The following is a 14460-nucleotide window of genomic DNA, read 5'->3' as shown; positions in this document are numbered from 1 at the left end:
TCATCACAGTGGCCGCCGCCTCAAATTGCCGTCGCTAATGACTGTTGACAAGACAAAAAACACACGATTCACGATTGGCATTTTAGTTGTCGGGAGAAAACGCCTCAGCGTGGCAACATGACAGGAAAATTACACAGGGCTTAACGCCACGCTAAACAAGCGCATTAAACATTTTTGTTTGGGGTTTTTTCCTCCTCAAAAGAAAACATGGCAGCGGTGGATTAAAAGTTTTAAGAAGCCTAAACGTGAGTCTGTGGGATTTCTAGAGTCGACAATATGTGTATGTAGATGCTGAACTGTTGCTGTGATTCAGCCTTAGTTGTGACGCCAGGCTTTTATTGACGGTCTAACCTTGAGGCTGATGGTTGAGAAGAAAAAAACTGATGCACGAAAGAACACGCGTCCCTTTAAGTGGACAGTAGGCGTTGGAATATGAGTTTTCTTAGGGACCGTCAAACCAAATAGGAGAACTAAATAAAAGGAAGACTTGATATGATGAATTTATATATATATATATATATATATATATATATATATACACACACACACACACACTCGCACTCATATTTTCTCTCACTGTATCCTCCCTCACTCCTTTCTCCATCCATCTGTCTATCCTCCCAGCCGGTCGCAGCAGGAGGCCGTCAACACTGGGTCTGGTTCTGCTTAAGGTTTCTGCCTTCTAAAAGTGTTTCTCGTCACCGTCACGCTGTGATTCAATCATTTTTGAGTTGCTGGGATCTGGTTTTTCTTTAGTCAAAAGTGTCTTGAGATAACTTTTTATGACACTTTATATGAAAATTAATAAAAATCGAAAAAAAAAATATATATATATATATATATTCAAAATACACCTTCACGTTATTATAAATATGATGTAATAAAAATAAATAATAATAACATTAACATTAATATTCTTGATATAATACATTTACTTGTATGAATAGTATCTAATCAAACTATAACTATTAAAAACAAAAATAGCTAAGGGCTATAATGGCTTTAATACTTAAACAAAGATAATTGTCTTAACCCGTACTAAGTTGTATTTATTATTGTAATAACTATTGTTTCATGCTGATCTCCAAAGGGCTGGATGATGTTCTTCACCCCTGCTATAGCTCGCACATATGACTTGAGCCTTTAATCTGATTTGTAAAATAGAATAAAGAATGTACAAAACTGCACTTCCTGAAGCTGGACATGAATGCGAATGCGCCGCAGAGAGAAGACAAACCGAGGTTGACCTTCTGTTTCCTCGGAGCGGAGGCAGAACGTGGAGGCACAACAATACCGTGGATTAGCATGAAGGGAACATGCTGCGAAATCAATACTCGTCACAGAGGAAGAGGAGACGTCAACATTTACATCCAGACGCTGCTGTTGGCGTGTTTGAAGCCACAACATATCAGACTTGTTTGCATTTTTATAATGCGTCCGTTTTTTGGTATTTTAAAAGTAGACCACATTTGTACCTGGAAAAATCTTCTTCGGCTAGTTTAGCTGCTCACGACTCACTTTCTACCGCCTCCTTATGTATGATGTCAACACTGGTTCAAATCAATGCTGAAGGGCGACATCTGGTTCAATCAAATAAAGATAATATTGAAGTGAAGAAAGTGCAGTTCAATGAGTGTCCACTTGAGGCTGGCTTTAGAAAGTAAGTAAGTAATTTTTTTTATTTGTATATCGCTTTTCCAGACCAGGGTCACAAAGCGCTTAAACAATCAAAACAATATTCAATAAAGTATATAGTTTAAAGATCAAAATAAAACTGATAACACAACAGGAGTTCCAGAAAATCAAGGAAAAGCCTGAACAAATAGAAACCCCCTAAGTCGCATACTGGGCCCAAAAAACACATTTATAGCCTTGTTTAACCAACAGTTTCTGGAAAACTACTGTATGTGAACAAACTGTAAGGTTTCTTTTTTTTCTTTTTCTAACATTTACTTATTGATTCAACCGAATGGCTGTTGGTTTCATCGCCCAATCATAATTGAGTTCGCCCAAACTCCACCTCTTGACTAGAGTAGGGCTTGATATTAATCAAAAATGTTAGATACCGATGCTAAATCCGTAACTTCGATTCTGGTTTCTTAACTATACCTTTTTATTTATTCTAACGAAAACAAAGTGATATTCCATTTATTGAGTACAAATCTTGAGTTAAGTTTTTCAGCTTTTTTTTCTCACAGAAAAAAATACCGCAAAACAAATTGGAATTAGTTTCGAAAGAACACTTGCTAAGAAGTGACAAATCAGATCTGATGACCAGATCTCCACACACAATCAAGTTTTGACCATGCATGGGTATCAAAACTTGACTTGGCTTGACAAAGCATGTTTTGAGGATCTGCACATCAAAGCATTTCGTTCGGTTTCACAAAGAAAAACGAAGTTTGATTCCCAACCCTAGTGTAAGAACTGCATTACCAAGATGGTCGCAACAGTAGAATTTCTTCTGTCTGTACATTGGTCACATTTCTTCTGTCTGTACATTGGTCACATTTCTTCCATATGGTGTGTATATAGTCTCCTGCTCCAGGTTATTTAAAGTAGATGTGTTGTTCAAAAAAGTGTTTTAAACATGGCTAAAATTTAAAAAAGTTATCATTTTTTAAAAGGAAAACACATTTGCATTCTTGTGTCTCATTATAATTTATATTTGAATGTAACAAATGTGTATTACAGAAGTAAAGTAGATGTACTAACTCAGTATTGTCCTCAAAATATAACCATTATTGTCAAATGTATACCAGTTTCTTAAGGGTATTTTTTGTTTAAACATAAAGTTACTGCTTCTCTATGCTGATGATAAGGACGTGTTCTTCTGCTTTCAGTGAAAACATTGTATGACAAAAATCGAAACATAATTGCACATTTTTTTTTCTGCAGCTTCATATTGAAATAGTTTGTTTTTTGTGGCATTATTGTGAATTCTTCTCTGGCTGTCGCTTCAGTGTGGGATGCTGGATGTGTACTTGGCGCAGGAACACACAAATCCAAAACCTTTTCTTTTGCCGTTTATTCATGAGCCTAGAATCCTGCAATATGAGAGACGTATTGTTAATTTCAGACATTAATTTGTAAAACAAATTAAATGTTCCTCTAAAACCAAACATGTTACACAGTAAAACATTTGTATTTTACTTTTTATGTCTATTTCACTACATGATTATCAACAATTTGTAAATGAGCAACAGGCCATTCATCGTGTTTGTCTTGGATCTGCCCAAATATTTAACCGACAATGACATGATGCACTTTTTTCCTTCAAAAGGACAAAAACGAGCTCATTCACGTCAAAAACACTCAAGTTTGGTCGACACCGCCCTCATGAATAATTGCTGGGAGGAATTTTTAAACGTCTCTTAATGCACCTTTTAACAAGTGAGGCCTCGTGGGACGTCTGTGCTCCTGCCCGTCGTCTCCGTGATGCTTATTGACTCGCAGCAAACCCCGGGCGACCCGCACAGGACCCCGAGTCAGGCGTCCTGTAAGAGTTCCACTCCATTTACCTTAATGGTGATCTATCGGGCTGACAACATTGATCAGCACAGAGATGCGTGCGAAGCGGCAACGGAACTCTGGCCTCGAGGCACAAACACAAATTTAGGGGGAGAAAAAAAAATCAAATTAAAGACGGTTAGTAAAGAAACATTTGATTTGCAAGCTTTCTGGTTTCTGTTGTACATCATTTGGATGTTTCTGATGGATTCACACCAAAATGTTTTTTTGTCCATAGAGTGACGAGTCGGTTCACTCACCATATTCTTGTCAAATATCAAAACTTTTTTTGACGGACACTGGAATTTGTTGTGGTGGCAGTACAGAATATAAACTGATACAAATAAAATAAAGCGAGACATTACCTTAAATTGTTTTTAAATATAAATAATTATTAAAAATGCAATGCATATAACATTTTGTCTGTTTTTAATTCTAAATATTTTAATTAGTTGTTTATTTTTGTTTAAAGATTATAAAAGTTTATTTTGGTGTCTAAAGAAGAAGGATCTGTCTCGCCTGCAGTAAATACAAAACTCTGCAGCGAGAATTCTTACCCGCTCTAGTAGGAGAACTCACATCAATTTTAAAATTCTGGTTCTTCCTTTCAGATCTATTTATGGTGAGACTCGTATAACATTTTTGTCTGTTTTTATTTATTCTTTATTGATTTATTCGAAATCTTTTAATTTCTTGTTTAATTTTGTGTAATGTTACTTCATTTCAAAAATTATTGACACTACAAGGTCGCATAAAACAATTGGTGAAGGTCCAGCTGAAGACAATAAAATATTTAATTGGCTCAGCCAGCTGTCAATCAAAACCGCCGATTTGTTTTTTGGGAGATGGCTGGAAAAAACCCGTGATTACAGAGTGTGATGATGACCTTTCTAAAATTATATTAACAAAAAGAAAAAAGACAATTACGGACAAAGTATATACTTTATTGAGTATTGTTTTGATTGTTTAAGCGCTTTGTGACCCTGGTCTGGAAAAGCGCTATATAAATAAATATTACTTACTTACTTACTTACATTAAATCATTTAAAATTCAAGTTCTTCGGACACTTCGATTTTTGTCAGTATTTTTGTGCTTGAAGGATCCTTTCAACATGACGTGGATAGAATAGAAATCAAACGATCTCCAGCAGTTGCAGAGCTTGTGGAAATCTCTTCCTCCACTTTTTCACAAGATTCCTTTGTCATAAGCTCCGCCCATTGAGACGGAGCGCTGAAATATTTAATTGGATCCGCCGGCTGTCAATCAAAACAGCTGATTTGTTTCTTTGGAAGATTGATTTAATGACAGTTTGTGATGATGACAGTAATAAATAATATTATGGATTAAAAGGGATTTAGCCTCCATAAAATGTTATTTAGTTATTTCTTAAATTAAATTTAAGTTCACCGGATGCGCTTAAATTTTTGTTAGTTATTTCCTGCTTGAATGTTCCGATCATCATCACAAAATGACGCTTATAAAGTAGAACTTAACTCTACTTTAGCGGGCACAAAACGGTTTCTCCACTTTTCCACCTTGCAATAGTTTTTATTTTCCCAGCAGCAAAAAAAAAGAAACGATAGCACTGCAACCACTTTTGTGTGTGAGTGCGACGGGAAATTTGAACAATTTTGACCAATTTAAAGATGAAAAATTGATAACGTAGCGATTTCTGTCCATTTTCTCCGGAGTGTAGTTCTGTCATGAAAGTAGCGTCGTAAGAGTCGACTGAGAGTGTGATTGCAGAGAAGCCCTGCTGGTCAAAAAACAATGATGTATGAAGCCTCTTTTATATTTTGGGGTCGTACAAAAATACATCTACTCCACTCCAGCGGTCCTCCAGCTGCAGCGGGAATATAAATAGAAAGTAATCTGTGGGCTCATCGGAGAGGTGTGTAGCCGAGCACGGCAGTGCCCCGTGGCAGATATTGTGCTGACATGATACGGTGACGATGTGCCGTCTCTGAACACGTCCGATTGTTGGCGCCGTCATCACCTGCCTCGGCCCGAGCTGGTAACTATCCCCGGGCCGGTGGAAGAGGTCACCGTCACACACGCTTTAGAGTCTTTCTGGAGGAAGATCGGAGGGCTTTTTGAAATGGATTTTGCAGGAAGTGAATGAATGAAATGTTATAAAAAAAGGTCTATATATTTATATATAAATGATGAAACCAACCCTCCTCCAGATCGTGGTTCTAAATCCAGGCAACATTCCAGCATCCATACATCTTCTACTTCACCTCAGACCAGACAGGAAAGTGGGACGTAAACAAAACTGTCTAAAAATAGAAGACTTGTGGTGGATAAATGGGAGACAAAAAAGGATCTTAAGAAGCTCTAAGTACAAACGCATCTTCATGATGTTTCCATTAAAATAGAAACATTCATGAAGCAGGTTTTTTTGTGATGGATGTTTTTCCTTCAAGTTTTTTTTTGTGTCTTCTCGACTATTATAACACTTTATTTTTGTGTCTAAACAAGAAGGATCTGTCTCGCTTGCAGTTAATACAAAACTCTGCAGCAAGAATTCTGACCTTCTCTAGTAGAAGAACTCACATTTCCCCCCCGATCCTTAAAACTCTTCACTGGCTTCCAGTTTCTTTCAGGATCAATTTTAAAATTCTGGTTCTTACTTTCAGATCTATTCATGGTCAGACTCCATCTTCAGGAACACCAATTCAATTCAATTCAATTTTATTTAAAGTGTCTTATCATAACAAAGTTATCTCAAGACACTATACAGTTGAAATAAGACTATAGTTGATTAAGGAAAAATAGATCCCAGCAATTCAACAAAGAGCAAGAAGCGAAACACTGTACAGTGAGCTATGGCGAGGAAAAACTTCCTTTTAGAAGGCAGAAACCTCGAGCAGAACCTGACTCATTGTTGGCGGCCTGCCGCTTTGACCGGCTGGGAGGAAGGATGGGGGGGTAGACAGATGGATAAGGAGAGGAGTGAGGGAAATTATAGTGAGGAAAAAAAAGAGGAGAGTGTAGGAGAGTCCATGGAGGTGCTGGAGAGAACTCTGGATCGGGACACCAGAACAATTTAGTAGCAACATGTGGCCAGAACAACAGTTGTTTAAATGTTCAGATGTTCCTGCTATTATAAAGCAGAAAACGACTGATATACTGAAAACCTTTTTTTTGTGCATTCATTTTTAGAGATTCCACACTTTCACCTTTCGCATTCCCATACGTGTTGCTGGATAAAGACCCTTTGGTTCCAAGTGAGTCATCCTGAGCGAGACGAAGGCTCATTACGGCGGTGTGGCCGATGCATTACTTCATCTCTCCGGAGATCCCTGCTTGTCATAAATAAAGACAATTAGCAGGGCTTTCAGCGCGAGCCTACAGCAGCTCCAGTTTTTGGCTTCATCAAACTCTCCGGCGTGTAATCATTAATTTATGAATCGGGGCTCGAGGCGGCTTCCATGTCTTCTTGTCTAGTAGCCAACAGTGTTCGCTTTCAGTGACGGAGGCGGAAGACATGAATAGTGCAGAGCGCGTTTTTTCTTTTTCCCAGATTCACGGAGCGAGGCCGAGGCTTTAAAGAGACAGAGACATAGTTTGTTCCTTGACTTTCATTCGCGGAGAGTGTGAACCCAGACGACTGCTAATTACATTCTACACATCTTCTCCTGATCATCAGCGTAGCATCGCGCTCGGTTGCTAGGCACCCGCCAGCACAGCGGGAACCCATGGCAACCACCCTGCTCATGCGGGATCATCTCGAACCCAACGAGTTACCAGGAAAACTTTATAAATTGACGGAGAAACTCGCAGGAAGTATTCTCTAGTCGCATAAATGTTGGACTTTATGAATAAAATTAAATAAACCTCGGTAAATTTAATTAAATTATTGATCAGAAGTTTCATGTGGTTTACCCACAAGACCTTTAGGATCGACTGGTAGATCACGAGAAATTGATTGATCTTCCCTGATCCAAACCTTTGCTTAGTGCTTTTAAGTATTTCTTATTCAAGTCAGACATTTTGGTAGCTGATGTACCAAAGATGCAGATTCAAATTCACTTCTAACCAATGTTTACCGAGTCAACTTTTTAAATATTAATATTAATATTAATATGCTTTATTATTTGGTTTATGTTTAAATCACTGCATACAGAGAATACATGTGAATTATGTGTGAAAAAATGATTGATTCTGTAATGATATTTTATGACTAAATACATATATTTTTCTAACAACAAAAAAATATATTTAGTTTGTGGACACATACATGTAAGAAGATATGAATGAAATTAAAAACATCTCATTAAAAAGAAAATATTGATCACATTTATTGATCAGAAATGTCATGTTATTTACCTTAGCGACCTTTAGAAACGACTGGTAGATCACGATGTATTGATCACCTCTGATCTAAACCTTCACTCACTGGCTTAAATAAATAATAAACTAAAAGCAGACATTTTGGAAGATGATTTAGTACCAAACCACCCCGTTCTAATTCACTAGGAACCAATCTTTACTGGGTCAACTTTAGAAATATAGAGTTAAATACCAAAAAAATTGTCTTAAAAATAAAAATAACAAAAAATATATATATGTAATATTTTTCATCGAGTAAATTGCTTCTTCAAATCAGCTTCTTTATTTGTCTTATAAACACTTAATGTTTTTGGGGATTTACTATTTGGTTAATGTAAACAACAAATGGTTCAATTCCCTTGCACATGTAGATCACATGTTAAATTGCAGAATCAATGTTTAGACTGATCAAGCTACTTATAATAATGTTTATTTCATCACTAAATGTATATTTTTGAAACAATAAAATGTAATATTTAGGCAGAGATGAAAGTAAAATGCCGGCCATGACGGTACATGGTGTTGGTCAAGAGTTACTCCACATATGTGTTACGTTAGTTCCCTGTAAAGATCTCTGTTCAAGGCCGAGAAAAATAATAACACCTACGTAAATTAAAGCAGACGTTTGAATTTCTGCGTGAAAACATAGAGCATCACACACTTCTAGTAGTTTTATTCATATATATAATTTATTAAAAGAAAAGCTATTAGTAAGTACATTATATATTGAAAATATTAAACATTTTGGCATTTATGTTAAAATACAATCTGTAAATTTCATGTATTATAAATAAAAATTTTATGTATAAAAAATAATGAGCACGAAACACAATTTTTTGGTGTGATTTTTAATGTTGTTAAAGAGAGGAATCGTCACTGTCGGTTTAATCAATGCAAAGTTCAAGTGTGAATATTTCATCTGCGTTGCGTGAGCGACTATCAAATCAAGGGAGGCCTCAGCATGAACACAAACACACTAATTCCCGTTGATGAATGTTATACGAATACCATTATTAACCACACGAGCTCCAGCTGCGAACCTTCATACTGTTCCTGTGGGGAACGCGTCGCTGGTGTTAATAATCTTGTGTCTGGCATCAGGACTCTCGGCCGATATCACTTCCTGTAATGACACAGCATGCATGACTGGCCAAGATAATCTGCATATTAATACTGTTGGTGTTTTTGGGCCGTTCAACTGGCAGGGCATTGACTCACTGAGGGTTCGGCTGTAATGGTGGTCCTCTCAGATGCCTCGTTTACCTTGTTCTACATCATCTAGATTGTGACCCGTGGAGTTCTGAGAGACATGGTTTCTCCAGTGTGTCCCAGTCCTACCCCATTGTCTCCTATAAGTGGGGCATGCCCTAACTACCTCGCCTTCAGTATATCCAGGAGACATCCTAGTCGGATGTTCAAGACACCTCAACTGACTCCTCCAAAAAAAGGAGATCTACTCTGAGAGTCCAAAAACCTGTATAGATGGAGCTTTTCCTTTTTGGCTTGATTGACTTTTTACCAACATAGATCAGTGTATCATCTGCATAACGGCTAACGCTTCCACAATCCACCTTTTGAAACTCACGATCCATCCTTTTCACCAAAGAGACTTAACACTTCCACTTGGGACAGGATCTCCAAACTGGAAGTGGAACCTTCACCACATTCTGACGATCAAGGTCTGATGAAGACAACATCACTTTGTCATCTGCAAACAGCGGTGACCCTATAATAACACCAGTAACCTTTCATACCCGTCCTGATTGCGCCTAGAAATTCTGACCATAAAAGTTGTGAATTGAATCTTTGATGAGCTTCCACTGACTGGCCACAAGTTTGACTCCATATCGACATTTTTAATTTGATGTATTTCGTGTCAATCTGGGTTACGAAAGGATAGTTTCACTGGACTGATGAGAGAAGCGTGTTCCCTCTGGATTCTTTAAGTGGGTCTTTACGTTTTCATCAAAGGTCTGATGGTGCAAATGAAGATCTCATGTCAGTGTGACGTCATGAAAGTTGAATGATCTGCTCCTGATTTAGACTTTAATTCGATCCCTTTTCTTCATTTCAGGACTAATTTCGTCAGACCGCGGAGAACCATGTGGATGAAGTGGAGGATGACGCTGGACTCCCTGTGTGGCCGGAGACGAAGGCTGTCCTGCTCCTTCTGGTTCCTCCTGCTGTTCGCGGCTGGAGGTCTGCTGCTCTTCATCCACCAGCAGGAGCAGTCGGAGATGGTCGCGCGACAAGCACCAGGTTGGTTTCGTGTCCTCATTAGAACAGCAGGCGCCTCGCCTTGTCTGTCTCTTTGATCGCTTGTCGTATCCGTGCTTTTGCTCCTTCTAGAAAAATCTTGTTTTCACTCTAAAATATTTAGTGTTGCAGGGTTTGGAGATTGGATTAAACAAAGCCTTTGTAATTGTCAAGAGAAGTTAAATCATGTCGGATTGTGTGGAAACTTGTCCGCGCCTGCAAATTGATAATTACTGTATGAAATGTGTTTTGTTTTGACCAAAAGCTTGTGTTTTCTTCAAGTAAAATTAGCTTGTGGCTGTTGACGCGTCAAGATTTTTTTTTTTAAATAACATTTAAACCTTTGAAAAAAAGGGAAAATCAAACTTAATTTTTACTGTTTTTTTTACAAATGGTCCGTGAGTATAATGCGGACATGAAACCGGTACGTGGTGGAAAAAAACCGTTGGGGACCCCTGAATTAGGGAATGTGGAAAACTGCATGATGGGAAATTTTCAACAAAGAAATTTTTTTTTATTTTTATCATGGAAAAAATAACGGGAAAATGTTTATATTATACTATATAAATTATAAATAAATACATTATAGCTATATAATCTATATAAACTTTTTTGTTGACTATAGGTAATTATAATGTAATTTATGGCTACTTATGATGTCAAACATTTTAGCATCTAAATTAAGATTCTATATAAAAAGTATATTAATTTTATAAATGTATAAAACTCCATCTTTGAATATTTTTAATTTTAATTGCAATGAAATAATTGGAAAGCCTGGAGAAAAATAGGATTAAAGAACCAGTGTCTTTGTAGTATTCATAACATTTGAATTGGTTGAAGTGGGAAATTTAAACGAAGAAAAACAAATAAAACCATATTGTTTTACCGAAGTAAAAAGGGTGTACTTGTAACTATATTGTTATATAATTTTCATAAATGTGTTTTATTTAAATACATTTTAAATGTGTAATCATATAAGCAGGAACTGTGAAAAAAGAAAGAAACAGTGTCTTTGTAGTAGCTGGTAAATGTGAACAGGGTAAAGTGTAAAACTGCAGGATGGTGATAAATCATCACTTCAATATTGGAGAAATATGTATTTTAAATAACATGTAAAAAGATGCGTTTAATCATGAATTTAATAAAAACGTTGAGCTTTGACGTTGAAACATTTATTATGTTTAAACTCTCCAAAGATTCAAATAACACTTTGACACATATTTTAAATGGACCAAACTAAAAAAAAAAAAAAAAGGAAAACCAGAGAAGCTGTAAATTCTACTGGAACATTGTGTTTGCTCGGTTCAGCGCCGAGAACATGAATATGTTTTCCACTCCACAGCCGCGATCTGAAGGTCAGAGTTCACTCAGAAATGTGGAGGCTACATTTTCAATTTGGAGATGAGGCAAACCTTTGTGCACGAGTGTGCACACGCTGTCCTTCGTCTTCCCGTGGCTCCAGCTTTAGGAGATTTGAGGAGGACTAAGCTTCTCTAAAAAATGAGATCAGATATGTTGCTGTGCATCGATTACATTAACTAAACTTGTGGGCCTGGCTTCAGTCTATGAAAGTGCAATTGAATTGAACAGAGAATGTTCCGCCGATGTCGGTTTCATCTAATGGAATCGTAAGAGTATTAAAAATGACTCTGGTTTTGTAGCATCGTTGCCTTTTATCTCCCCCTAAAGTTGTACCTGCCAGAACCCAGTGTGTGATTTATTAGCGGTGTGTAGTTCCTGGTGTGTTCAGTCAAGCGTGACGCCAATGCTGTAACCCTGGACACTCAGCAAAACATGTTTTTGTTTTTTTTTTAGAGTGAAGAGACTCGCGTCAACAGTTCACTCACTCACGGTGCTTTAATCAACTTCAAAATAGTTTTTCTGTTTTATTTAGTAGGGCTTGTCATTTGCAATATGTATGTAAATACAGGCAACAATACGGTATATTGTAATACTGTATTAACAAGGATATATTTGTAGTACTGTCGAATACTCGACTCTGGTGTTGCAGAATTTACAGACCACATGACTCTTTTCGTAATTGCTTTCATTTGTTTTCAAATCCAAAATATGGCCAAACATCGGCTTTAAAAGCCGCTGGAGTTGACTGTATCCTCTCGTCCTTAGTCATTGCTGGGATATCGCTGAATTGTTCCTTTAGCTGCAGAGGACTAAAAGACTGCTGACAACTAGTGGCCAGAAGTTTAATTGCAACACAAATAAGAAACAAATGACATTAATGTGTGTAAAATAAAACGATTGAATTGAAATTAATTGTATGGTTTATAAAGTATTTATATATATATATATCGTATATATAATGCGATATATTGCGCTACTGTTGTTACAAAAATATATTTGTTGTATTTTCTGAGCGCTCGACTCTCCTTTATTTTATGGTTTAAATGAAAACCATGAAATAAGTATGAGAAAAAATAAATATGATCTGAAAGAACACCAAACAATCAATACAGTGCTGTTAAATATCTATACATCCGTGATAAAAGACGTTGCAAAATATCCATATATTGACGTTTTCTCAGTGTTCAAATATAACCGCACAACCATGTGGATAATATAGAACTCCATAATAATTGTTAAAGCATCGCTTCAACATTGGATCCCTTTAAACATCATTCTGCCTTGTGTGGTTTTCCTTCTGTGTGAAAGTAAGTAGATTGAAACATCCTCCCACCACAAGAATCTTTGTACCTCACAGTGCAGCCTCTTCCTAAACAACCCTCCTATAGAAGCTCTTTCTTCTCGTTGATCCGCACCTGAGAACGTCCAGCAACAGACTCGCTGAAGTAGAGCCGAGAACGATCTGAGGAGCGTTTGATCGGATGTCGGGTGGATGTGAATCATTGCGAAATATCAGAGCACTATCACACGCCACAGCAATGAGAGGCACTCAGCCAAAGTGGATTCTCTCCAACCCTCTAATATGGCCCTAATTGTCGGATGCTCTTTGCTGCTTTGTCTGGTAAAGCAGGATGGATGCACGGGCGAGTCGAGCGCCGTCTCCTCACCTACACGACCATTACCACAAGTTTACACTAAGACTCGTAATGGGGAGATTGATGGTTGTTAAAGGCCTGCAAGTGTTTCCAGCAGATGTGAAAGATTGAGGATATTGAGCAGCTTATCAACCTGTAATTGTCAACCAGCTCGTGTGTTTGTGTGTGTTAGGAAAACAACTCCACTGTGAGTAAACTGGAGTGAACTCTTGTGTATTTTAGCAAAATAAAAAAGCTAAAGCACAGATTTAAACGTGTTTTTTTTGTGGTATTCAGAATTACCATCTGGATCAAGGAGGTTTGAAGGATTCTTTGCAAACAGACTGAAGAGAGCTCTGCCCTATTATTAATATATATATATATATACACACACATACACACACACAAGTTTCTGTCTTTTTTGCGTTGTTCTTTTCCTAAATGGGTCTATTGTTAAGGATTACCATCTGGACCCTGGAATCTTACGAAGGATTCTGTGTGAGTGGACTAGAGTGAACTCATTTATCGCCCTGATTTATTTCTTGGGCATCTTTATGTATTTTAGCCCAAATTAACTAGGAAGGAAATGACTTTTGTTGATCAGGGTTACCATCTGGATCCGGTAGGTTTTAAGGATCCTTCGTAAAGGGCCTGGAGAGGGTTTTTCTTCATAGTCTTCATGTCTCTTAACAAAATTTTTTTTTTTTGCATAAATGTTTGTTGTTTCGTTTACCATCTGGATCCAGTAGGTTTGAAGGATTATTTACAAATAACTTATTTATATTTCTTTTTTTTTAATGAATGTCTTTAAGCAAAAGGGATGAATCTGATTGTTTAAAAATGAATGTTTTTGTCCCTATTTTTCCCATAAATGTTTGTCTTTTAGCAACAAAAAAAAAACATATTTAATAGAGGAAATGGGATGTGCTGCTCAGGATTACCATCTGGATGTGGGAGGTTTTGAAGGATTCTTTGCGAATGAAAGTTTGATCATGGTCAAGTTATTGGATTTAAGTGTTCTGGCTTTAAAAATTATGACATTTTGTAAACTTTGTGGGACGAAAGTGAAAAATATAAAAAATATAAAATGTTATTTTTGATGTTGTCCAGAACTATAACTTAATACGAACTTCATGTACACATTATTTTTTGTGTGGTCTAAAGTCTGTGGGTGTGTGTCCAGTTGTCAACATCATGAATTGTTAGTAGTAGGTTGAGAAAGTGTAAATGTATTTCAATGAACTCTTTAGGAAATGTTAATATCGAGCAAAAGATGCAAAAGTTCAGGTTGTGTTCATGATTACCATCAGAATCCACACATTTTTTGAAGGATACATCACTGCTGATGGATCCCTGACT

General features: G+C 37.0%; 1 protein-coding gene across 2 annotated transcripts in view; it reads left to right on the top strand.

Annotated features, from left to right (window-relative positions):
- The window catches only part of chst8 (carbohydrate (N-acetylgalactosamine 4-0) sulfotransferase 8), a 214974-nt gene that overhangs the window by 30676 nt on the left and 169838 nt on the right, over positions 1–14460 (top strand). For both annotated transcript variants that reach the window (XM_087793591.1, XM_087793590.1), the window contains exon 2: positions 9921–10105. In XM_087793591.1, the coding sequence (XP_087649717.1) occupies positions 9949–10105 (157 nt within the window). In that variant the 5' untranslated portion in view covers positions 9921–9948. The remainder of the gene's footprint in view (positions 1–9920; positions 10106–14460) is intronic.

The sequence above is a fragment of the Callionymus lyra genome, chromosome 6 (assembly GCF_982586985.1).
Source record: "Callionymus lyra chromosome 6, fCalLyr1.hap1.1, whole genome shotgun sequence".
Lineage (NCBI taxonomy): Eukaryota > Metazoa > Chordata > Actinopteri > Syngnathiformes > Callionymidae > Callionymus > Callionymus lyra.
Note: the sequence above shows the minus strand (reverse complement) of the source record. Positions and strands in the feature narration are given on the sequence as shown.